Source organism: Oncorhynchus keta, unplaced genomic scaffold, assembly GCF_023373465.1.
Source record: "Oncorhynchus keta strain PuntledgeMale-10-30-2019 unplaced genomic scaffold, Oket_V2 Un_contig_9835_pilon_pilon, whole genome shotgun sequence".
NCBI lineage: Eukaryota > Metazoa > Chordata > Actinopteri > Salmoniformes > Salmonidae > Oncorhynchus > Oncorhynchus keta.
The window spans coordinates 1-26677 of record NW_026290697.1 but is presented as its reverse complement, the minus strand read 5'-3'; the positions used below and the strand labels follow the sequence as shown (position 1 = coordinate 26677).

Below are 26677 nucleotides of genomic sequence, written 5' to 3'. Positions count from 1 at the left end.
TAGAGGGTTAGCAAGCTCTGGAGGCCCCTGAAGGAGAGAGAGAGAGAGGTCAGCCTCCAAGATGTTGGCTAGGACTGGGATCAGCAAGCTCTGGAGGCCCCTGGAGGAGAGAGAGAAAGGTCAGAGGTTAAAGGTCAGCCTCCAAGATGTTGGCTAGGACTGGGGTCAGCAAGCTCTGGAGTCCCCTGGAGGAGAGAGAGAGATCAGAGGTTAGAGGTCAGCCTCCAAGATGTTGGCTAGGACTGCGGTCAGCAAGCTCTGGAGGCCCCTGGAGGAGAGAAAGAAAGGTCAGAGGTTAAAGGTCAGCCTCCAAGATGTTGGCTAGGACTGGGGTCAGCAAGCTCTGGAGGCCCCTGGAGGAGAGAGAGAGCTCAGAGGTTATAGGTCAGCCTCCAAGATGTTGGCTAGGACTGGGGTCAGCAAGCTCTGGAGGCCCCTGGAAGAGAGAGAGAGATCAGAGGTTAGAGGTCAGCCTCCAAGATGTTGGCTAGGACTGGGGTCAGCAAGCTCTGGAGGCCCCTGGAGGAGAGAGAGAGATCAGAGGTCAGCCTCCAAGATGTTGGCTAGGACTGGGGTCAGCAAGCTCTGGAGGCCCCTGGAGGAGAGAGAGAGAGAGATCTGAGGTTAGAGGTCAGGCTCCAAGATGTTGGCTAGGACTGGGGTCAGCAAGCTCTGTAGGCCCCTGGAGAAGAGAGAGGTCAGAGGGTAGAGGTCAGGTAATTTACTAGTTTTAATGGACCAGAGGACCTACTTGGAGGAGCTGCAGTAGACAGGGATAGTGGTCAGGGGGTAGAGGTCAGGGAGTGGAGGTCAGGGAGTGGAGGTCAGGGGGTAGAGGTCAGGGAGTGGAAGTCAGGGGGTTAGAGATCAGGGGGTTAGAGGTCAGGGGTAGACGAGAGTACGTACTTGGACAGGTTGCAGGAGACAGGCATCTCTGTGCTCCACTCAATCTTCCCGTTCTCAAACTTCTGCTGCCCAGAGACGGTTCCTGACGGCTTCTCTGTGATGATTTTATACCTGATGGGAGACAGGACAACAACGTCACTATACAAAACCTTCAGTCACCGAGACAAACATCTCATCTCTGATTGGTGGTGTACTGCAGAGATGCTTGTCCTTCTGGAAGGTTCTCCAATTGCCACAGAGGAACTCTGGAGCTCTGTCAGAGTGACCATTGGGTTCTCAGTCACCTCCCTGACCAAGGCCCTTCTCCCGATTGGTCAGTTTGGCCGGGTGGCAAGATCTAGGTAGAGTCTTGGTGGTTCCAAACTTCTACCATTTAAAGAATGATGGAGGCCACTGTGTTCTTGGGGACCTTCAATGATGCAGACATGTTTCGGTACCCTTCCCCAGATCTGTGTCTCGACACAATCCTGTCTCGGAGCTCTATGGACAATCCCTTCAAACCTCATGGCTTGGTTTTTGCTCTGACATGCACTGTCAACTGAGGGACCTTATATATATATATATATAGACAGGTGTGTGCCTTTCCACATCATGCCCAGTCAATTGATTTTACCACAGGGGGACTCCAATCAAGTTATAGAAACATCTCAAGGATGATCAATGGAAACAGGATTTAACTGAGCTCAATTTCGAGTATCACAGCAAAGGGTCTGAATACTTAGTTCTTACACCACCCTAGGTCAACAGGATGTAGTTCTTAGACCATCCTAGGTCAACAGGATATAGTTCTTAGACCTCTAGACCACCAGGTTACAGTTCTTAGACATCCAGACCACCAGGTTATAGTTCTTAGACCACCAGGTTATAGTTCTTAGACCTCTAGACCACCAGGTTATAGTTCTTAGACCTCTAGACCACCAGGTTATAGTTCTTAGACCTCTAGACCACCAGGTTATAGTTCTTAGACCTCTAGACCACCAGGTTATAGTTCTTAGACCTCTAGACCACCAGGTTATAGTTCTTAGACCACTAGACCACCAGGTTATAGTTCTTAGACCTCTAGACCACCAGGAGGCAGTTCTTAGACCTCTAGACCACCAGGTTATAGTTCTTAGACCTCTAGACCACCAGGTTATAGTTCTTAGACCTCTAGACCACCAGGAGGCAGTTCTTAGACCTCTAGACCACCAGGTTATAGTTCTTAGAACTCTAGACCACCAGGTTATAGTTCTTAGACCTCTAGACCACCAGGAGGCAGTTCTTAGACCTCTAGACCACCAGGTTATAGTTCTTAGACCTCTAGACCACCAGGTTATAGTTCTTAGACCTCTAGACCACCAGGTTATAGTTCTTAGACCTCTAGACCACCAGGTTATAGTTCTTAGACCTCTAGACCACCAGGTTATAGTTCTTAGACCTCTAGACCACCAGGTTATAGTTCTTAGACCTCTAGACCACCAGGAGGCAGTTCTTAGACCTCTAGACCACCAGGTTATAGTTCTTAGACCTCTAGACCACCAGGTTATAGTTCTTAGACCTCTAGACCACCAGGTTATAGTTCTTAGACCTCTAGACCACCAGGTTATAGTTCTTAGACCACTAGACCACCAGGTTATAGTTCTTAGACCTCTAGACCACCAGGTTATAGTTCTTAGACCTCTAGACCACCAGGTTATAGTTCTTAGACCTCTAGACCACCAGGTTATAGTTCTTAGACCTCTAGACCACCAGGTTATAGTTCTTAGACCTCTAGACCACCAGGTTATAGTTCTTAGACCTCTAGACCACCAGGTTATAGTTCTTAGACCTCTAGACCACCAGGTTATAGTTCTTAGACCTCTAGACCACCAGGTTATAGTTCTTAGACCTCTAGACCACCAGGTTATAGTTCTTAGACCTCTAGACCACCAGGTTATAGTTCTTAGACCTCTAGACCACCAGGTTATAGTTCTTAGACCTCTAGACCACCAGGTTATAGTTCTTAGACCTCTAGACCACCAGGTTATAGTTCTTAGACCTCTAGACAACCAGGTTATAGTTCTTAGACCTCTAGACCACCAGGTTATAGTTTTTAGACCTCTAGACCACCAGGAGGCAGTTCTTAGACCTCTAGACCACCAGGTTATAGTTCTTAGACCTCTAGACCACCAGGCTATAGTTCTTAGACCTCTAGACCTCTAGACCACCAGGTTATAGTTCTTAGACCTCTAGACCACCAGGTTATAGTTCTTAGACCTCTAGACCACCAGGTTATAGTTCTTAGACCTCTAGACCACCAGGTTATAGTTCTTAGACCTCTAGACCACCAGGTTATAGTTCTTAGACCTCTAGACCACCAGGTTATAGTTCTTAGACCTCTAGACCTCTAGACCACCAGGTTATAGTTCTTAGACCTCTAGACCACCAGGTTATAGTTCTTAGACCTCTAGACCACCAGGTTATAGTTCTTAGACCTCTAGACCACCAGGTTATAGTTCTTAGACATCTAGACCACCAGGTTATAGTTCTTAGACCTCTAGACCACCAGGTTATAGTTCTTAGACCACTAGACCACCAGGTTATAGTTCTTAGACCTCTAGACCACCAGGTTATAGTTCTTAGACCTCTAGACCACCAGGTTATAGTTCTTAGACCTCTAGACCACCAGGTTATAGTTCTTAGACCTCTAGACCACCAGGTTATAGTTCTTAGACCTCTAGACCACCAGGTTATAGTTCTTAGACCTCTAGACCACCAGGTTATAGTTCTTAGACCTCTAGACCACCAGGTTATAGTTCTTAGACCTCTAGACCACCAGGTTATAGTTCTTAGACCTCTAGACCACCAGGTTATAGTTCTTAGACCTCTAGACCACCAGGTTATAGTTCTTAGACCTCTAGACCACCAGGTTATAGTTCTTAGACCTCTAGACCACCAGGTTATAGTTCTTAGACCTCTAGACCACCAGGTTATAGTTCTTAGACCTCTAGACCACCAGGAGGCAGTTCTTAGACCTCTAGACCACCAGGTTATAGTTCTTAGACCTCTAGACCACCAGGAGGCAGTTCTTAGACCTCTAGACCACCAGGTTATAGTTCTTAGACCACTAGACCACCAGGTTATAGTTCTTAGACCTCTAGACCACCAGGTTATAGTTCTTAGACCTCTAGACCACCAGGTTATAGTTCTTAGACCTCTAGACCACCAAGTTATAGTTCTTAGACCTCTAGACCACCAGGTTATAGTTCTTAGACCTCTAGACCACCAGGTTATAGTTCTTAGACCTCTAGACCACCAGGTTATAGTTCTTAGACCACTAGACCACCAGGTTATAGTTCTTAGACCTCTAGACCACCAGGTTATAGTTCTTAGACCTCTAGACCACCAGGTTATAGTTCTTAGACCTCTAGACCACCAGGTTATAGTTCTTAGACCTCTAGACCACTAGGTTATAGTTCTTAGACCAGTAGACCACCAGGTTATAGTTCTTAGACCTCTAGACCACCAGGTTATAGTTCTTAGACCTCTAGACCACCAGGTTATAGTTCTTAGACCTCTAGACCACCAGGCTATAGTTCTTAGACCTCTAGACCACCAGGTTATAGTTCTTAGACCTCTAGACCACCAGGTTATAGTTCTTAGACCTCTAGACTACCAGACCACCAGGTTATAGTTCTTAGACCTCTAGACCACCAGGTTATAGTTCTTAGACCTCTAGACCACCAGGTTATAGTTCTTAGACCTCTAGACCACCAGGTTATAGTTCTTAGACCTCTAGACCACCAGGTTATAGTTCTTAGACCTCTAGACAACCAGGTTATAGTTCTTAGACCTCTAGACCACCAGGTTATAGTTCTTAGACCTCTAGACCACCAGGAGGCAGTTCTTAGACCTCTAGACCACCAGGTTATAGTTCTTCGACCTCTAGACCACCAGTTTATAGTTCTTAGACCTCTAGACCACCAGGTTATAGTTCTTAGACCTCTAGACCACCAGGTTATAGTTCTTAGACCTCTAGACCACCAGGTTATAGTTCTTAGACCTCTAGACCACCAGGTTATAGTTCTTAGACCTCTAGACCACCAGGTTATAGTTCTTAGACCTCTAGACCACCAGGTTATAGTTCTTAGACCTCTAGACCACCAGGTTATAGTTCCTAGACCTCTAGACCACCAGGTTATAGTTCTTAGACCTCTAGACCACCAGGAGGCAGTTCTTAGACCTCTAGACCACCAGGTTATAGTTCTTAGACCACTAGACCACCAGGTTATAGTTCTTAGACCTCTAGACCACCAGGCTATAGTTCTTAGACCTCTAGACCACCAGGTTATAGTTCTTAGACCTCTAGACCACCAAGTTATAGTTCTTAGACCTCTAGACCACCAGGTTATAGTTCTTAGACCTCTAGACCACCAGGTTATAGTTCTTAGACCTCTTATAGTTCTTACCAGACCAGGTTATAGTTCTTAGACCACTAGACCACCAGGTTATAGTTCTTAGACCTCTAGACCACCAGGTTATAGTTCTTAGACCTCTAGACCACCAGGTTATAGTTCTTAGACCTCTAGACCACCAGGTTATAGTTCTTATAGTTCTTAGACCTCTAGACCACTAGGTTATAGTTCTTAGACCAGTAGACCACCAGGTTATAGTTCTTAGACCTCTAGACCACCAGGTTATAGTTCTTAGACCTCTAGACCACCAGGTTATAGTTCTTAGACCTCTAGACCACCAGGCTATAGTTCTTAGACCTCTAGACCACCAGGTTATAGTTCTTAGACCTCTAGACCACCAGGTTATAGTTCTTAGACCTCTAGACTACCAGACCACCAGGTTATAGTTCTTAGACCTCTAGACCACCAGGTTATAGTTCTTAGACCTCTAGACCACCAGGTTATAGTTCTTAGACCTCTAGACCACCAGGTTATAGTTCTTAGACCTCTAGACCACCAGGTTATAGTTCTTAGACCTCTAGACAACCAGGTTATAGTTCTTAGACCTCTAGACCACCAGGTTATAGTTCTTAGACCTCTAGACCACCAGGACCAGGCAGTTCTTAGACCTCTAGACCACCAGGTTATAGTTCTTCGACCTCTAGACCACCAGGTTATAGTTCTTAGACCTCTAGACCACCAGGTTATAGTTCTTAGACCTCTAGACCACCAGGTTATAGTTCTTAGACCTCTAGACCACCAGGTTATAGTTCTTAGACCTCTAGACCACCAGGAGGCAGTTCTTAGACCTCTAGACCACCAGGTTATAGTTCTTAGACCACTAGACCACCAGGTTATAGTTCTTAGACCTCTAGACCACCAGGTTATAGTTCTTAGACCTCTAGACCACCAGGTTATAGTTCTTAGACCTCTAGACCACCAAGTTATAGTTCTTAGACCTCTAGACCACCAGGTTATAGTTCTTAGACCTCTAGACCACCAGGTTATAGTTCTTAGACCTCTAGACCACCAGGTTATAGTTCTTAGACCTCTAGACCACCAGGTTATAGTTCTTAGACCTCTAGACCACCAGGTTATAGTTCTTAGACCTCTAGACCACCAGGTTATAGTTCTTAGACCTCTAGACCACCAGGTTATAGTTCTTAGACCTCTAGACCACCAGGTTATAGTTCTTAGACCACTAGACCACCAGGTTATAGTTCTTAGACCTCTAGACCACCAGGTTATAGTTCTTAGACCTCTAGACCACCAGGTTATAGTTCTTAGACCACTAGACCACCAGGTTATAGTTCTTAGACCTCTAGACCACCAGGTTATAGTTCTTAGACCTCTAGACCACCAGGTTATAGTTCTTAGACCTCTAGACCACCAGGAGGCAGTTCTTAGACCTCTAGACCACCAGGTTATAGTTCTTAGACCTCTAGACAACCAGGTTATAGTTCTTAGACCTCTAGACCACCAGGTTATAGTTCTTAGAACTCTAGACCACCAGGTTATAGTTCTTAGACCTCTAGACCACCAGGTTATAGTTCTTAGACCTCTAGACCACCAGGTTATAGTTCTTAGACCTCTAGACCACCAGGATATAGTTCTTAGACCTCTAGACCACCAGGCGGCAGTTCTTAGACCTCTAGACCACCAGGTTATAGTTCTTAGACCTCTAGACCACCAGGTTATAGTTCTTAGACCTCTAGACCACCAGGTTATAGTTCTTAGACCTCTAGACCACCAGGTTATAGTTCTTAGACCTCTAGACCACCAGGTTATAGTTCTTAGACCTCTAGACCACCAGGTTATAGTTCTTAGACCTCTAGACCACCAGGTTATAGTTCTTAGACCTCTAGACCACCAGGTTATAGTTCTTAGACCTCTAGACCACCAGGTTATAGTTCTTAGACCACTAGACCACCAGGTTATAGTTCTTAGACCTCTAGACCTCTAGACCACCAGGTTATAGTTCTTAGACCTCTAGACCACCAGGTTATAGTTCTTAGACCTCTAGACCACCAGGTTATAGTTCTTAGACCTCTAGACCACCAGGTTATAGTTCTTAGACCTCTAGACCTCTAGACCACCAGGTTATAGTTCTTAGACCACCAGGTTATAGTTCTTAGACCTCTAGACCACCAGGTTATAGTTCTTAGACCTCTAGACCACCAGGTTATAGTTCTTAGACCTCTAGACCACCAGGTTATAGTTCTTAGACCACCAGGTTATAGTTCTTAGACCTCTAGACCACCAGGTTATAGTTCTTAGACCACTAGACCACCAGGTTATAGTTCTTAAACCTCTAGACCACCAGGTTATAGTTCTTAGACCTCTAGACCACCAGGTTATAGTTCTTAGACCTCTAGACCACCAGGTTATAGTTCTTAGACCTCTAGACCACCAGGTTATAGTTCTTAGACCTCTAGACCACCAGGTTATAGTTCTTAGACCTCTAGACCACCAGGTTATAGTTCTTAGACCTCTAGACCACCAGGTTATAGTTCTTAGACCTCTAGACCACCAGGTTATAGTTCTTAGACCTCTAGACCACCAGGTTATAGTTCTTAGACCTCTAGACCACCAGGTTATAGTTCTTAGACCACTAGACCACCAGGTTATAGTTCTTAGACCTCTAGACCACCAGGTTATAGTTCTTAGACCTCTAGACCACCAGGTTATAGTTCTTAGACCTCTAGACCACCAGGGGGCAGTTCTTAGACCTCTAGACCACCAGGTTATAGTTATTAGACCTCTAGACCACCAGGAGGCAGTTCTTAGACCTCTAGACCACCAGGTTATAGTTCTTAGACCTCTAGACCACCAGGTTATAGTTCTTAGACCTCTAAGACCACCAGGTTATAGTTCTTAGACCTCTAGACCACCAGGTTATAGTTCTTAGACCTCTAGACCACCAGGTTATAGTTCTTAGACCTCTAGACCACCAGGATATAGTTCTTAGACCTCTAGACCACCAGGTTATAGTTCTTAGACCTCTAGACCACCAGGTTATAGTTCTTAGACCTCTGGACCACCAGGTTATAGTTCTTAGACCTCTAGACCACCAGGTTATAGTTCTTAGACCTCTAGACCACCAGGTTATAGTTCTTAGACCTCTAGACCACCAGGTTATAGTTCTTAGACCTCTAGACCACCAGGTTATAGTTCTTAGACCTCTAGACCACCAGGTTATAGTTCTTAGACCTCTAGACCACCAGGTTATAGTTCTTAGACCACTATAGACCTCTAGACCACCAGGTTATAGTTCTTAGACCTCTAGACCTCTAGACCACCAGGTTATAGTTCTTAGACCTCTAGACCACCAGGTTATAGTTCTTAGACCTCTAGACCACCAGGTTATAGTTCTTAGACCACTAGACCACCAGGTTATAGTTCTTAGACCTCTAGACCACCAGGTTATAGTTCTTAGACCTCTAGACCACCAGGAGGCAGTTCTTAGACCTCTAGACCACCAGGTTATAGTTCTTAGACCTCTAGACCACCAGGAGGCAGTTCTTAGACCTCTAGACCACAAGTTCTTTGGCAGTTCTTAGTTCTTAGACCTCTAGACCACCAGTTATAGTTCTTAGACCTCTAGACCACCAGGTTATAGTTCTTAGACCTCTAGACCACCAGGTTATAGTTCTTAGACCTCTAGACCACCAGGTTATAGTTCTTAGACCTCTAGACCACCAGGTTATAGTTCTTAGACCTCTAGACCACCAGGTTATAGTTCTTAGACCTCTAGACCACCAGGTTATAGTTCTTAGACCTCTAGACCATCAGGAGGCAGTTCTTAGACCTCTAGACCACCAGGTTATAGTTCTTAGACCTCTAGACCACCAGGTTATAGTTCTTAGACCTCTAGACCACCAGGTTATAGTTCTTAGACCTCTAGACCACCAGGTTATAGTTCTTAGACCTCTAGACCACCAGGTTATAGTTCTTAGACCTCTAGACCACCAGGTTATAGTTCTTAGACCTCTAGACCACCAGGTTATAGTTCTTAGACCTCTAGACCACCAGGTTATAGTTCTTAGACCTCTAGACCACCAGGTTATAGTTCTTAGACCTCTAGACCACCAGGTTATAGTTCTTAGACCTCTAGACCACCAGGTTATAGTTCTTAGACCTCTAGACCACCAGGTTATAGTTCTTAGACCTCTAGACCACCAGGTTATAGTTCTTAGACCTCTTAGACCTCTAGACCACCAGGTTATAGTTCTTAGACCTCTAGACCACCAGGTTATAGTTCTTAGACCTCTAGACCACCAGGTTATAGTTCTTAGACCTCTAGACCACCAGGTTATAGTTCTTAGACCACTAGACCACCAGGTTATAGTTCTTAGACCTCTAGACCACCAGGTTATAGTTCTTAGACCTCTAGACCACCAGGTTATAGTTCTTAGACCTTCTAGACCACCAGGTTATAGTTCTTAGACCACCAGGTTACCTTAGACCTAGACCACCAGGTTATAGTTCTTAGACCTCTAGACCACCAGGTTATAGTTCTTAGACCTCTAGACAACCAGGTTATAGTTCTTAGACCTCTAGACCACCAGGTTATAGTTCTTAGACCTCTAGACCACCAGGATATTCTTAGTTCTTAGACCTCTAGACCACCAGGTTATAGTTCTTAGACCTCTAGACCACCAGGTTATAGTTCTTAGACCACTAGACCACCAGGTTATAGTTCTTAAACCTCTAGACCACCAGGTTATAGTTCTTAGACCTCTAGACCACCAGGTTATAGTTCTTAGACCTCTAGACCACCAGGTTATAGTTCTTAGACCACTAGACCACCAGGTTATAGTTCTTAGACCTCTAGACCACCAGGTTATAGTTCTTAGACCACTAGACCACCAGGTTATAGTTCTTAGACCACTAGACCACCAGGTTATAGTTCTTAGACCACTAGACCACCAGGTTATAGTTCTTAGACCACTAGACCACCAGGTTATAGTTCTTAGACCACTAGACCACCAGGTTATAGTTCTTAGACCACTAGACCACCAGGTTATAGTTCTTAGACCTCTAGACCACCAGGTTATAGTTCTTAGACCTCTAGACCACCAGGTTATAGTTCTTAGACCTCTAGACCACCAGGTTATAGTTCTTAGACCTCTGGACCACCAGGTTATAGTTCTTAGACCTCTAGATACCAGGTTATAGTTCTTAGACCTCTAGACCACCAGGTTATAGTTCTTCTAGACCAGACCTCCTAGACCACCAGGTTATAGTTCTTAGACCTCTAGACCACCAGGTTATAGTTCTTAGACCTCTAGACCACCAGGTTATAGTTCTTAGACCTCTAGACCACCAGGTTATAGTTCTTAGACCTCTAGACCACCAGGTTATAGTTCTTAGACCACTAGACCACCAGGTTATAGTTCTTAGACCTCTAGACCACCAGGTTATAGTTCTTAGACCTCTAGACCACCAGGTTATAGTTCTTAGACCTCTAGACCACCAGGTTATAGTTCTTAGACCTCTAGACCACCAGGAGGCAGTTCTTAGACCTCTAGACCACCAGGTTATAGTTCTTAGACCTCTAGACCACCAGGTTATAGTTCTTAGACCTCTAGACCACCAGGTTATAGTTCTTAGACCTCTAGACCACCAGGAGGCAGTTCTTAGACCTCTAGACCACCAGGTTAGGTTCTTAGACCTCTAGACCACCAGGTTCTTAGACCTCTAGACCACCAGGTTATAGTTCTTAGACCTCTAGACCACCAGGTTATAGTTCTTAGACCTCTAGACCACCAGGTTATAGTTCTTAGACCTCTAGACCACCAGGTTATAGTTCTTTGACCACCCTAGACCATCAGGTTATAGTTCTTAGACCTCTAGACCACCAGGTTATAGTTCTTAGACCTCTAGACCACCAGGTTATAGACCACCAGGTTATTAGACCTCTAGACCACCAGGTTATAGTTCTTAGACCTCTAGACCACCAGGTTATAGTTCTTAGACCTTTATAGTTCTTACCTCTAGACCACCAGGTTATAGTTCTTAGACCTCTAGACCACCAGGTTATAGTTCTTAGACCTCTAGACCACCAGGTTATAGTTCTTAGACCTCTAGACCACCAGGTTATAGTTCTTAGACCTCTAGACCACCAGGTTATAGTTCTTAGACCACTAGACCACCCTAGACCACCAGGATATAGTTCTTAGACCTCTAGACCACTAGGTTATAGTTCTTAGACCTCTAGACCACCAGGATATAGTTCTTAGACCTCTAGACCACCAGGTTATAGTTCTTAGACCACTAGACCACCAGGTTATAGTTCTTAGACCTCTAGACCACCAGGTTATAGTTCTTAGACCTCTAGACCACCAGGTTATAGTTCTTAGACCTCTAGACCACCAGGTTATAGTTCTTAGACCACTAGACCACCAGGTTATAGTTCTTAGACCTCTAGACCACCAGGTTATAGTTCTTAGACCTCTAGACCATCAGGAGGCAGTTCTTAGACCTCTAGACCACCAGGTTATAGTTCTTAGACCTCTAGACCACCAGGTTATAGTTCTTAGACCACCAGGTTATAGTTCTTAGACCTCTAGACCACCAGGTTATAGTTCTTAGACCTCTAGACCACCAGGTTATAGTTCTTAGACCACTAGACCACCAGGTTATGGTTCTTAGACCTCTAGACCACCAGGTTATAGTTCTTAGACCTCTAGACCACCAGGTTATAGTGCTTAGACCTCTAGACCACCAGGTTATAGTTCTTAGACCTCTAAACCACCAGGTTATAGTTCTTAGACCTCTAAACCACCAGGTTATAGTTCTTAGACCTCTAGACCACCAGGTTATAGTTCTTAGACCTCTAGACCACCAGGTTATAGTTCTTATACCTCTAGACCACCAGGTTATAGTTCTTAGACCTCTAGACCATCAGGAGGCAGTTCTTAGACCTCTAGACCACCAGGTTATAGTTCTTAGACCTCTAGACCACCAGGTTATAGTTCTTAGACCTCTAGACCACCAGGTTATAGTTCTTAGACCTCTAGACCACCAGGTTATAGTTCTTAGACCTCTAGACCACCAGGTTATAGTTCTTAGACCTCTAGACCACCAGGTTATAGTGCTTAGACCTCTAGACCACCAGGTTATAGTTCTTAGACCTCTAGACCATCAGGAGGCAGTTCTTAGACCTCTAGACCACCAGGTTATAGTTCTTAGACCTCTAGACCACCAGGTTAAAGTTCTTAGACCTCTAGACCACCAGGTTATAGTTCTTAGACCTCTAACCACCAGGTTATAGTTCTTAGACCTCTAGACCACCAGGTTATAGTTCTTAGACCTCTAGACCACCAGGTTATAGTTCTTAGACCTCTAAACCACCAGGTTATGGTTCTTAGACCTCTAGACCACCAGGTTATAGTTCTTAGACCTCTAGACCACCAGGTTATAGTTCTTAGACCTCTAGACCACCAGGTTATAGTTCTTAGACCTCTAGACCATCAGGAGGCAGTTCTTAGACCTCTAGACCACCAGGTTATAGTTCTTAGACCTCTAGACCACCAGGTTATAGTTCTTAGACCTCTAGACCACCAGGTTATAGTTCTTATACCTCTAGACCACCAGGTTATAGTTCTTAGACCTCTAGACCATCAGGAGGCAGTTCTTAGACCTCTAGACCACCAGGTTATAGTTCTTAGACCTCTAGACCACCAGGTTATAGTTCTTAGACCTCTAGACCACCAGGTTATAGTTCTTAGACCTCTAGACCACCAGGTTATAGTTCTTAGACCTCTAGACCACCAGGTTATAGTCCTTAGACCTCTAAACCACCAGGTTATAGTTCTTAGACCTCTAGACCACCAGGTTATAGTTCTTAGACCTCTAGACCACCAGGTTATAGTTCTTAGACCTCTAGACCACCAGGTTATAGTTCTTAGACCTCTAGACCACCAGGTTATAGTTCTTAGACCTCTAGACCACCAGGTTATAGTTCTTAGACCTCTAGACCATCAGGAGGCAGTTCTTAGACCTCTAGACCACCAGGTTATAGTTCTTAGACCTCTAGACCACCAGGTTATAGTTCTTAGACCTCTAGACCACCAGGTTATAGTTCTTAGACCTCTAGACCACCAGGATATAGTTCTTAGACCTCTAGACCACCAGGAGGCAGTTCTTAGACCTCTAGACCACCAGGTTATAGTTCTTAGACCTCTAGACCACCAGGTTATAGTTCTTAGACCTCTAGACCACCAGGTTATAGTTCTTAGACCTCTAGACCACCAGGTTATAGTTCTTAGACCTCTAGACCACCAGGTTATAGTTCTTAGACCTCTAGACCATCAGGAGGCAGTTCTTAGACCTCTAGACCACCAGGTTATAGTTCTTAGACCTCTAGACCACCAGGTTATAGTTCTTAGACCTCTAGACCACCAGGTTATAGTTCTTAGACCTCTAGACCACCAGGTTATAGTTCTTAGACCTCTAGACCACCAGGTTATAGTTCTTAGACCTCTAAACCACCAGGTTATGGTTCTTAGACCTCTAGACCACCAGGTTATAGTTCTTAGACCTCTAGACCACCAGGTTATAGTTCTTAGACCTCTAGACCACCAGGTTATAGTTCTTAGACCTCTAGACCATCAGGAGGCAGTTCTTAGACCTCTAGACCACCAGGTTATAGTTCTTAGACCTCTAGACCACCAGGTTATAGTTCTTAGACCTCTAGACCACCAGGTTATAGTTCTTAGACCTCTAGACCACCAGGTTATAGTTCTTAGACCTCTAGACCACCAGGTTATAGTTCTTAGACCTCTAGACCACCAGGTTATAGTTCTTAGACCTCTAGACCACCAGGTTATAGTTCTTAGACCTCTAGACCACCAGGTTATAGTGCTTAGACCTCTAGACCACCAGGTTATAGTTCTTAGACCTCTAGACCATCAGGAGGCAGTTCTTAGACCTCTAGACCACCAGGTTATAGTTCTTAGACCTCTAGACCACCAGGTTAAAGTTCTTAGACCTCTAGACCACCAGGTTATAGTTCTTAGACCTCTAAACCACCAGGTTATAGTTCTTAGACCTCTAGACCACCAGGTTATAGTTCTTAGACCTCTAGACCACCAGGTTATAGTTCTTAGACCTCTAAACCACCAGGTTATGGTTCTTAGACCTCTAGACCACCAGGTTATAGTTCTTAGACCTCTAGACCACCAGGTTATAGTTCTTAGACCTCTAGACCACCAGGTTATAGTTCTTAGACCTCTAGACCATCAGGAGGCAGTTCTTAGACCTCTAGACCACCAGGTTATAGTTCTTAGACCTCTAGACCACCAGGTTATAGTTCTTAGACCTCTAGACCACCAGGTTATAGTTCTTATACCTCTAGACCACCAGGTTATAGTTCTTAGACCTCTAGACCATCAGGAGGCAGTTCTTAGACCTATAGACCACCAGGTTATAGTTCTTAGACCTCTAGACCACCAGGTTATAGTTCTTAGACCTCTAGACCACCAGGTTATAGTTCTTAGACCTCTAGACCACCAGGTTATAGTTCTTAGACCTCTAGACCACCAGGTTATAGTCCTTAGACCTCTAAACCACCAGGTTATAGTTCTTAGACCTCTAGACCACCAGGTTATAGTTCTTAGACCTCTAGACCACCAGGTTATAGTTCTTAGACCTCTAGACCACCAGGTTATAGTTCTTAGACCTCTAGACCACCAGGTTATAGTTCTTAGACCTCTAGACCATCAGGAGGCAGTTCTTAGACCTCTAGACCACCAGGTTATAGTTCTTAGACCTCTAGACCACCAGGTTATAGTTCTTAGACCTCTAGACCACCAGGTTATAGTTCTTAGACCTCTAGACCACCAGGATATAGTTCTTAGACCTCTAGACCACCAGGAGGCAGTTCTTAGACCTCTAGACCACCAGGTTATAGTTCTTAGACCTCTAGACCACCAGGTTATAGTTCTTAGACCTCTAGACCACCAGGTTATAGTTCTTAGACCTCTAGACCACCAGGTTATAGTTCTTAGACCTCTAGACCACCAGGTTATAGTTCTTAGATCTCTAGACCATCAGGAGGCAGTTCTTAGACCTCTAGACCACCAGGTTATAGTTCTTAGACCTCTAGACCACCAGGTTATAGTTCTTAGACCTCTAGACCACCAGGTTATAGTTCTTAGACCTCTAGACCACCAGGTTATAGTTCTTAGACCTCTAGACCACCAGGTTATAGTTCTTAGACCTCTAGACCACCAGGTTATAGTTCTTAGACCTCTAGACCACCAGGTTATGGTTCTTAGACCTCTAGACCACCAGGTTATAGTTCTTAGACCTCTAGACCACCAGGTTATAGTTCTTAGACCTCTAGACCACCAGGTTATAGTTCTTAGACCTCTAGACCACCAGGTTATAGTTCTTAGACCTCTAGACCACCAGGTTATAGTTCTTAGACCTCTAGACCACCAGGTTATAGTTCTTAGACCTCTAGACCACCAGGTTATAGTTCTTAGACCTCTAGACCACCAGGTTATAGTTCTTAGACCTCTAGACCACCAGGTTATAGTTCTTAGACCTCTAGACCACCAGGTTATAGTTCTTAGACCTCTAGACCACCAGGTTATAGTTCTTAGACCTCTAGACCACCAGGTTATAGTTCTTAGACCTCTAGACCTCTAGACCACCAGGTTATAGTTCTTAGACCTCTAGACCACCAGGTTATAGTTCTTAGACCTCTAGACCACCAGGTTATAGTTCTTAGACCACTAGACCACCAGGTTATAGTTCTTAGACCTCTAGACCACCAGGTTATAGTTCTTAGACCTCTAGACCACCAGGTTATAGTTCTTAGACCTCTAGACCACCAGGTTATAGTTCTTAGACCTCTAGACCTCTAGACCACCAGGTTATAGTTCTTAGACCTCTAGACCTCTAGACCACCAGGTTATAGTTCTTAGACCTCTAGACCTCTAGACCACCAGGTTATAGTTCTTAGACCTCTAGACCACCAGGTTATAGTTCTTAGACCTCTAGACCACCAGGTTATAGTTCTTAGACCTCTAGACCACCAGGTTATAGTTCTTAGACCTCTAGACCACCAGGTTATAGTTCTTAGACCTCTAGACCACCAGGTTATAGTTCTTAGACCTCTAGACCACCAGGTTATAGTTCTTAGACCTCTAGACCACCAGGTTATAGTTCTTAGACCACTAGACCACCAGGTTATAGTTCTTAGACCTCTAGACCACCAGGTTATAGTTCTTAGACCTCTAGACCACCAGGTTATAGTTCTTAGACCTCTAGACCACCAGGTTATAGTTCTTAGACCTCTAGACCACCAGGTTATAGTTCTTAGACCTCTAGACCCCAGGTTATAGTTCTTAGACCTCTAGACCACCAGGTTATAGTTCTTAGACCTCTAGACCACCAGGTTATAGTTCTTAGACCACCCTAGACCACCAGGTTATAGTTCTTAGACCTCTAGACCACCAGGTTATAGTTCTTAGACCTCTAGACCACCAGGTTATAGTTCTTAGACCTCTAGACCACCAGGTTATAGTTCTTAGACCTCTAGACCACCAGGTTATAGTTCTTAGACCACCCTAGACCACCAGGTTATAGTTCTTAGACCTCTAGACCACCAGGTTATAGTTCTTAGACCTCTAGACCACCAGGTTATAGTTCTTAGACCTCTAGACCTCTAGACCACCAGGTTATAGTTCTTAGACCTCTAGACCACCAGGTTATAGTTCTTAGACCTCTAGACCACCAGGTTATAGTTCTTAGACCACTAGACCACCAGGTTATAGTTCTTAGACCTCTAGACCACCAGGTTATAGTTCTTAGACCTCTAGACCACCAGGTTATAGTTCTTAGACCTCTAGACCACCCTAGACCACCAGGATATAGTTCTTAGACCTCTAGACAACCAGGTTATAGTTCTTAGACCTCTAGACCACCAGGTTATAGTTCTTAGACTTCTAGACCACCAGGTTATAGTTCTTAGACCGCTAGACCACCAGGTTATAGTTCTTAGACCTCTAGACCTCTAGACCACCAGGTTATAGTTCTTAGACCACTAGACCACCCTAGACCACCAGGATATAGTTCTTAGACCTCTAGACCACCAGGTTATAGTTCTTAGACCACTAGACCACCAGGTTATAGTTCTTAGATCTCTAGACCACCAGGTTATAGTTCTTAGACCTCTAGACCACCAGGTTATAGTTCTTAGACCTCTAGACCACCAGGAGGCAGTTCTTAGACCTCTAGACCACCAGGTTATAGTTCTTAGACCACTAGACCACCAGGTTATAGTTCTTAGACCACTAGACCACCAGGTTATAGTTCTTAGACCACTAGACCACCAGGTTATAGTTCTTAGACCTCTAGACCACCAGGTTATATTTCTTAGACCTCTAGACCACCAGGTTATAGTTCTTAGACCTCTAGACCTCTAGACCACCAGGTTATAGTTCTTAGACCTCTAGACCACCAGGTTATAGTTCTTAGACCTCTAGACCACCAGGTTATAGTTCTTAGACCACTAGACCACCAGGTTATAGTTCTTAGACCTCTAGACCACCAGGTTATGGTTCTTAGACCTCTAGACCACCAGGTTATAGTTCTTAGACCTCTAGACCACCAGGTTATAGTTCTTAGACCTCTAGACCACCAGGTTATAGTTCTTAGACCTCTAGACCACCAGGTTATAGTTCTTAGACCACCCTAGACCACCAGGTTATAGTTCTTAGACCTCTAGACCACCAGGTTATAGTTCTTAGACCTCTAGACCACCAGGTTATAGTTCTTAGACCTCTAGACCACCAGGTTATAGTTCTTAGACCTCTAGACCACCAGGTTATAGTTCTTAGACCACCCTAGACCACCAGGTTATAGTTCTTAGACCTCTAGACCACCAGGTTATAGTTCTTAGACCTCTAGACCACCAGGTTATAGTTCTTAGACCTCTAGACCTCTAGACCACCAGGTTATAGTTCTTAGACCTCTAGACCACCAGGTTATAGTTCTTAGACCTCTAGACCACCAGGTTATAGTTCTTAGACCACTAGACCACCAGGTTATAGTTCTTAGACCTCTAGACCACCAGGTTATAGTTCTTAGACCTCTAGACCACCAGGTTATAGTTCTTAGACCTCTAGACCACCCTAGACCACCAGGATATAGTTCTTAGACCTCTAGACCACCAGGTTATAGTTCTTAGACCTCTAGACCACCAGGTTATAGTTCTTAGACTTCTAGACCACCAGGTTATAGTTCTTAGACCGCTAGACCACCAGGTTATAGTTCTTAGACCTCTAGACCTCTAGACCACCAGGTTATAGTTCTTAGACCACTAGACCACCCTAGACCACCAGGATATAGTTCTTAGACCTCTAGACCACCAGGTTATAGTTCTTAGACCACTAGACCACCAGGTTATAGTTCTTAGATCTCTAGACCACCAGGTTATAGTTCTTAGACCTCTAGACCACCAGGTTAAAGTTCTTAGACCTCTAGACCACCAGGAGGCAGTTCTTAGACCTCTAGACCACCAGGTTATAGTTCTTAGACCACTAGACCACCAGGTTATAGTTCTTAGACCACTAGACCACCAGGTTATAGTTCTTAGACCACTAGACCACCAGGTTATAGTTCTTAGACCGCTGGACCACCAGGTTATAGTTCTTAGACCTCTAGACCTCTAGACCACCAGGTTATAGTTCTTAGACCACTAGACCACCCTAGACCACCAGGATATAGTTCTTAGACCTCTAGACCACCAGGTTATAGTTCTTAGACCTCTAGACCACCAGGTTATAGTTCTTAGACCTCTAGACCACCAGGTTATAGTTCTTAGACCTCTAGACCTCTAGACCACCAGGTTATAGTTCTTAGACCTCTAGACCACCAGGTTATAGTTCTTAGACCTCTAGACCACCAGGTTATAGTTCTTAGACCACTAGACCACCAGGTTATAGTTCTTAGACCTCTAGACCACCAGGTTATAGTTCTTAGACCTCTAGACCACCAGGTTATAGTTCTTAGACCTCTAGACCTCTAGACCACCAGGTTATAGTTCTTAGACCTCTAGACAACCAGGTTATAGTTCTTAGACCTCTAGACCACCAGGTTATAGTTCTTAGACTTCTAGACCACCAGGTTATAGTTCTTAGACCGCTAGACCACCAGGTTATAGTTCTTAGACCTCTAGACCTCTAGACCACCAGGTTATAGTTCTTAGACCACTAGACCACCCTAGACCACCAGGATATAGTTCTTAGACCTCTAGACCACCAGGTTATAGTTCTTAGACCACTAGACCACCAGGTTATAGTTCTTAGATCTCTAGACCACCAGGTTATAGTTCTTAGACCTCTAGACCACCAGGTTATAGTTCTTAGACCTCTAGACCACCAGGAGGCAGTTCTTAGACCTCTAGACCACCAGGTTATAGTTCTTAGACCACTAGACCACCAGGTTATAGTTCTTAGACCACTAGACCACCAGGTTATAGTTCTTAGACCACTAGACCACCAGGTTATAGTTCTTAGACCTCTAGACCACCAGGTTATATTTCTTAGACCTCTAGACCACCAGGTTATAGTTCTTAGACCTCTAGACCTCTAGACCACCAGGTTATAGTTCTTAGACCTCTAGACCACCAGGTTATAGTTCTTAGACCTCTAGACCACCAGGTTATAGTTCTTAGACCACTAGACCACCAGGTTATAGTTCTTAGACCTCTAGACCACCAGGTTATAGTTCTTAGACCTCTAGACCACCAGGTTATAGTTCTTAGACCTCTAGACCACCAGGTTATAGTTCTTAGACCTCTAGACCACCAGGTTATAGTTCTTAGACCTCTAGACCACCAGGTTATAGTTCTTAGACCACCCTAGACCACCAGGTTATAGTTCTTAGACCTCTAGACCACCAGGTTATAGTTCTTAGACCTCTAGACCACCAGGTTATAGTTCTTAGACCTCTAGACCACCAGGTTATAGTTCTTAGACCTCTAGACCACCAGGTTATAGTTCTTAGACCACCCTAGACCACCAGGTTATAGTTCTTAGACCTCTAGACCACCAGGTTATAGTTCTTAGACCTCTAGACCACCAGGTTATAGTTCTTAGACCTCTAGACCTCTAGACCACCAGGTTATAGTTCTTAGACCTCTAGACCACCAGGTTATAGTTCTTAGACCTCTAGACCACCAGGTTATAGTTCTTAGACCACTAGACCACCAGGTTATAGTTCTTAGACCTCTAGACCACCAGGTTATAGTTCTTAGACCTCTAGACCACCAGGTTATAGTTCTTAGACCTCTAGACCACCCTAGACCACCAGGATATAGTTCTTAGACCTCTAGACCACCAGGTTATAGTTCTTAGACCTCTAGACCACCAGGTTATAGTTCTTAGACCTCTAGACCACCAGGTTATAGTTCTTAGACCGCTAGACCACCAGGTTATAGTTCTTAGACCTCTAGACCTCTAGACCACCAGGTTATAGTTCTTAGACCACTAGACCACCCTAGACCAACAGGATATAGTTCTTAGACCTCTAGACCACCAGGTTATAGTTCTTAGACCACTAGACCACCAGGTTATAGTTCTTAGATCTCTAGACCACCAGGTTATAGTTCTTAGACCTCTAGACCACCAGGTTAAAGTTCTTAGACCTCTAGACCACCAGGAGGCAGTTCTTAGACCTCTAGACCACCAGGTTATAGTTCTTAGACCACTAGACCACCAGGTTATAGTTCTTAGACCACTAGACCACCAGGTTATAGTTCTTAGACCACTAGACCACCAGGTTATAGTTCTTAGACCGCTAGACCACCAGGTTATAGTTCTTAGACCTCTAGACCTCTAGACCACCAGGTTATAGTTCTTAGACCACTAGACCACCCTAGACCACCAGGATATAGTTCTTAGACCTCTAGACCACCAGGTTATAGTTCTTAGACCACTAGACCACCAGGTTATAGTTCTTAGATCTCTAGACCACCAGGTTATAGTTCTTAGACCTCTAGACCACCAGGTTATAGTTCTTAGACCACTAGACCACCAGGTTATAGTTCTTAGACCACTAGACCACCAGGTTATAGTTCTTAGACCTCTAGACCACCAGGTTATAGTTCTTAGACCTCTAGACCACCAGGTTATGGTTCTTAGACCTCTAGACCACCAGGTTATAGTTCTTAGACCTCTAGACCACCAGGTTATAGTTCTTAGACCTCTAAACCACCAGGTTATAGTTCTTAGACCTCTAGACCACCAGGTTATAGTTCTTAGACCTCTAGACCACCAGGTTATAGTTCTTAGACCTCTAGACCACCAGGTTATGGTTCTTAGACCTCTAGACCACCAGGTTATAGTTCTTAGACCTCTAGACCACCAGGTTATAGTTCTTAGACCTCTAGACCACCAGGTTATAGTTCTTAGACCTCTAGACCACCAGGTTATAGTTCTTAGACCTCTAGACCACCAGGTTATAGTTCTTAGACCTCTAGACCACCAGGTTATAGTTCTTAGACCTCTAGACCACCAGGTTATAGTTCTTAGACCTCTAGACCACCAGGTTATAGTTCTTAGACCTCTAGACCACCAGGTTATAGTTCTTAGACCTCTAGACCACCAGGTTATAGTTCTTAGACCTCTAGACCACCAGGTTATAGTTCTTAGACCTCTAGACCACCAGGTTATAGTTCTTAGACCTCTAGACCACCAGGTTATAGTTCTTAGACCTCTAGACCACCAGGTTATAGTTCTTAGACCACCCTAGACCACCAGGTTATAGTTCTTAGACCTCTAGACCACCAGGTTATAGTTCTTAGACCTCTAGACCACCAGGTTATAGTTCTTAGACCTCTAGACCACCAGGTTATAGTTCTTAGACCACCCTAGACCACCAGGTTATAGTTCTTAGACCTCTAGACCACCAGGTTATAGTTCTTAGACCTCTAGACCACCAGGTTATAGTTCTTAGACCTCTAGACCTCTAGACCACCAGGTTATAGTTCTTAGACCTCTAGACCACCAGGTTATAGTTCTTAGACCTCTAGACCACCAGGTTATAGTTCTTAGACCTCTAGACCACCAGGTTATAGTTCTTAGACCTCTAGACCACCAGGTTATAGTTCTTAGACCTCTAGACCACCAGGTTATAGTTCTTAGACCTCTAGACCACCCTAGACCACCAGGATATAGTTCTTAGACCTCTAGACCACCAGGTTATAGTTCTTAGACCTCTAGACCACCAGGTTATAGTTCTTAGACCTCTAGACCACCAGGATATAGTTCTTAGACCGCTAGACCACCAGGTTATAGTTCTTAGACCTCTAGACCTCTAGACCACCAGGTTATAGTTCTTAGACCACTAGACCACCCTAGACCACCAGGATATAGTTCTTAGACCTCTAGACCACCAGGTTATAGTTCTTAGACCACTAGACCACCAGGTTATAGTTCTTAGATCTCTAGACCACCAGGTTATAGTTCTTAGACCTCTAGACCACCAGGTTATAGTTCTTAGACCTCTAGACCACCAGGAGGCAGTTCTTAGACCTCTAGACCACCAGGTTATAGTTCTTAGACCACTAGACCACCAGGTTATAGTTCTTAGACCACTAGACCACCAGGTTATAGTTCTTAGACCACTAGACCACCAGGTTATAGTTCTTAGACCGCTAGACCACCAGGTTATAGTTCTTAGACCTCTAGACCTCTAGACCACCAGGTTATAGTTCTTAGACCACTAGACCACCCTAGACCACCAGGATATAGTTCTTAGACCTCTAGACCACCAGGTTATAGTTCTTAGACCACTAGACCACCAGGTTATAGTTCTTAGATCTCTAGACCACCAGGTTATAGTTCTTAGACCTCTAGACCACCAGGTTATAGTTCTTAGACCACTAGACCACCAGGTTATAGTTCTTAGACCACTAGACCACCAGGTTATAGTTCTTAGACCTCTAGACCACCAGGTTATAGTTCTTAGACCTCTAGACCACCAGGTTATGGTTCTTAGACCTCTAGACCACCAGGTTATAGTTCTTAGACCTCTAGACCACCAGGTTATAGTTCTTAGACCTCTAAACCACCAGGTTATAGTTCTTAGACCTCTAGACCACCAGGTTATAGTTCTTAGACCTCTAGACCACCAGGTTATAGTTCTTAGACCTCTAGACCACCAGGTTATGGTTCTTAGACCTCTAGACCACCAGGTTATAGTTCTTAGACCTCTAGACCACCAGGTTATAGTTCTTAGACCTCTAGACCACCAGGTTATAGTTCTTAGACCTCTAGACCACCAGGTTATAGTTCTTAGACCTCTAGACCACCAGGTTATAGTTCTTAGACCTCTAGACCACCAGGTTATAGTTCTTAGACCTCTAGACCACCAGGTTATAGTTCTTAGACCTCTAGACCACCAGGTTATAGTTCTTAGACCTCTAGACCACCAGGTTATAGTTCTTAGACCTCTAGACCACCAGGTTATAGTTCTTAGACCTCTAGACCACCAGGTTATAGTTCTTAGACCTCTAGACCACCAGGTTATAGTTCTTAGACCTCTAGACCACCAGGTTATAGTTCTTAGACCTCTAGACCATCAGGTTATAGTTCTTAGACCTCTAGACCACCAGGTTATAGTTCTTAGACCTCTAGACCTCTAGACCACCAGGTTATAGGTCTTAGACCACTAGACCACTAGGTTATAGTTCTTAGACCTCTAGACCACCAGGTTATAGTTTTTAGACCTCTAGACCTCTAGACCACCAGGTTATAGGTCTTAGACCACTAGACCACTAGGTTATAGTTCTTAGACCTCTAGATCACCAGGTTATAGTTCTTAGACCTCTAGACCACCAGGAGGCAGTTCTTAGACCTCTAGACCACCAGGTTATAGTTCTTAGACCTCTAGACCACCAGGAGGCAGTTCTTACATGACTTCCTTGTTCCTGCGTGGTCCTTCGAAGGGTCTGAAGGGGAGGGACCCGGTGGCAGCGTGGAAGAAGGTGACTCCGATGCTCCACAGGTCAACCGTCGCACCATACTTCTTCTGGTGCTCTTTCCTCAGCACTGCACGCTCATACATGTCAGGGTGCTGTTGGAGACACACAGAGAAACACAGAGAGAGAGAGATACACAGAGAGACACAGAGAGAGACACACACAGAGAAGCACACAGAGAAACACAGAGAGAAACACAGAGACACACAGAGAGAGATACAGAGAGAGACACAGAGAAAGACACAGAGACACAGAGAGAGACACACACAGAGAGACACACACGTCATGTTGAGCTGAAGTCAATAGCAGATTATTCCTTTAGATGAGTAAAGTGTCCCATTGTAGGTGAGAGGTCCAAACGGCAGGTAGAGGTCGGAGGTCAGGAGACTCACCAGGTATTCCTCAGTGCCGTAAAGAGAGACAAACTGCTCATCGTCATCTAGTTCTCTGGCTGCTCCGAAATCTGTCAGCTTATAGACGGACCTCCCGTCCTCGCCGATGACGCGCATGATGTTGCCTGGTTTGATGTCACGGTGCACGATGCCGTACTCTCTGAGGTGGTTCATACCGGCTACTGTTAATATACAGGACAGGGTTATTACAGTCACATTACCACAGAGCACCGTTACCACCTCAACCCACAGAGCAGCGGTACCACCTCAACCCACAGAGCACCGTTAGTCATTACCACCTCAACCCACAGAGCAGCGTGACCACCTCAACCCACAGAGCAGCGTTACCACCTCAACCCACAGAGCAGCGTTACCACCTCAACCCACAGAGCAGCGTTAGTCATTACCACCTCAACCCACAGAGCAGCGTTAGTCATTACCACCTCAACCCACAGAGCAGCGTTACAGTCATTACCACCTCAACCCACAGAGCAGCGTTAGTCATTACCACCTCAACCCACAGAGCAGTGTTAGTCATTACCACCTCAACCCACAGAGCAGCATTAGTCATTACCACCTCAACCCACAGAGCAGCGTTACAGTCATTACCACCTCAACCCACAGAGCAGCATTAGTCATTACCACCTCAACACACAGAGCAGTGTTACAGTCATTACCACCTCAACCCACAGAGCAGCATTAGTCATTACCACCTCAACCCACAGAGCAGCGTTACAGTCATTACCACCTCAACCCACAGAGCAGCATTAGTCATTACCACCTCAACCCACAGAGCAGCGTTACAGTCATTACCACCTCAACTCACAGAGCAGCGTGACCACCTCAACCCACAGAGCAGCGTTACCACCTCAACCCACAGAGCAGCGTTACCACCTCAACCCACAGAGCAGCGTTAGTCATTACCACCTCAACCCACAGAGCAGCGTTAGTCATTACCACCTCAACCCACAGAGCAGCGTTAGTCATTACCACCTCAACCCACAGAGCAGCGTTAGTCATTACCACCTCAACCCACAGAGCAGCGTGACCACCTCAACCCACAGAGCAGCGTTAGTCATTACCACCTCAACACACAGAGCAGTGTTAGTCATTACCACCTCAACCCACAGAGCAGCATTAGTCATTACCACCTCAACCCACAGAGCAGCATTAGTCATTACCACCTCAACCCACAGAGCAGCGTTACAGTCATTACCACCTCAACCCACAGAGCAGCATTAGTCATTACCACCTCAACACACAGAGCAGTGTTAGTCATTACCACCTCAACCCACAGAGCAGCGTTACAGTCATTACCACCTCAACCCACAGAGCAGCATTAGTCATTACCACCTCAACCCACAGAGCAGTGTTAGTCATTACCACCTCAACCCACAGAGCAGCATTAGTCATTACCACCTCAACACACAGAGCAGTGTTACAGTCATTACCACCTCAACCCACAGAGCAGCATTAGTCATTACCACCTCAACACACAGAGCAGTGTTACAGTCATTACCACCTCAACCCACAGAGCAGCATTAGTCATTACCACCTCAACACACAGAGCAGCGTTAGTCATTACCACCTCAACCCACAGAGCAGCGTTAGTCATTACCACCTCAACCCACAGAGCAGCATTAGTCATTACCACCTCAACCCACAGAGCAGCATTAGTCATTACCACCTCAACCCACAGAGCAGCGTTACAGTCATTACCACCTCAACCCACAGAGCAGCGTTACAGTCATTACCACCTCAACCCACAGAGCAGCGTGACCACCTCAACCCACAGAGCAGCGTTAGTCATTACCACCTCAACACACAGAGCAGCGTTAGTCATTACCACCTCAACACACAGAGCAGCGTTAGTCATTACCACCTCAACACACAGAGCAGCGTTAGTCATTACCACCCACAGAGCAACCCACAGAGCAGCGTTAGTCATTACCACCTCAACCCACAGA

The 26677-nt window shown here is 45.1% G+C and overlaps 1 protein-coding gene and 1 long non-coding RNA gene across 2 annotated transcripts in view; both read right to left on the bottom strand.

The window, feature by feature from the left end:
- LOC127927215 (serine/threonine-protein kinase TBK1-like) overlaps window positions 1-25384 on the bottom strand; it is a 72134-nt gene extending 46750 nt beyond the window's left edge. The window contains exons 1-4 of the mRNA XM_052513185.1: window positions 25379-25384; window positions 24711-24950; window positions 24253-24413; window positions 907-1017 (exon numbers count right to left, since the gene is read on the bottom strand). Of these exons, the coding sequence (XP_052369145.1) occupies window positions 907-1017; window positions 24253-24413; window positions 24711-24950; window positions 25379-25384 (518 nt within the window). The remainder of the gene's footprint in view (window positions 1-906; window positions 1018-24252; window positions 24414-24710; window positions 24951-25378) is intronic.
- A 419-nt stretch (window positions 25385-25803) lies between these two features.
- LOC127927214 (uncharacterized) lies at window positions 25804-26526 on the bottom strand. The gene is made up of 3 exons (XR_008126625.1): window positions 26468-26526; window positions 26299-26364; window positions 25804-25828 (listed from the first exon to the last, which is right to left on the bottom strand). It is a non-coding gene; the product is annotated as an uncharacterized LOC127927214 (long non-coding RNA).
- Between the last annotated feature and the right edge of the window lie 151 nt (window positions 26527-26677).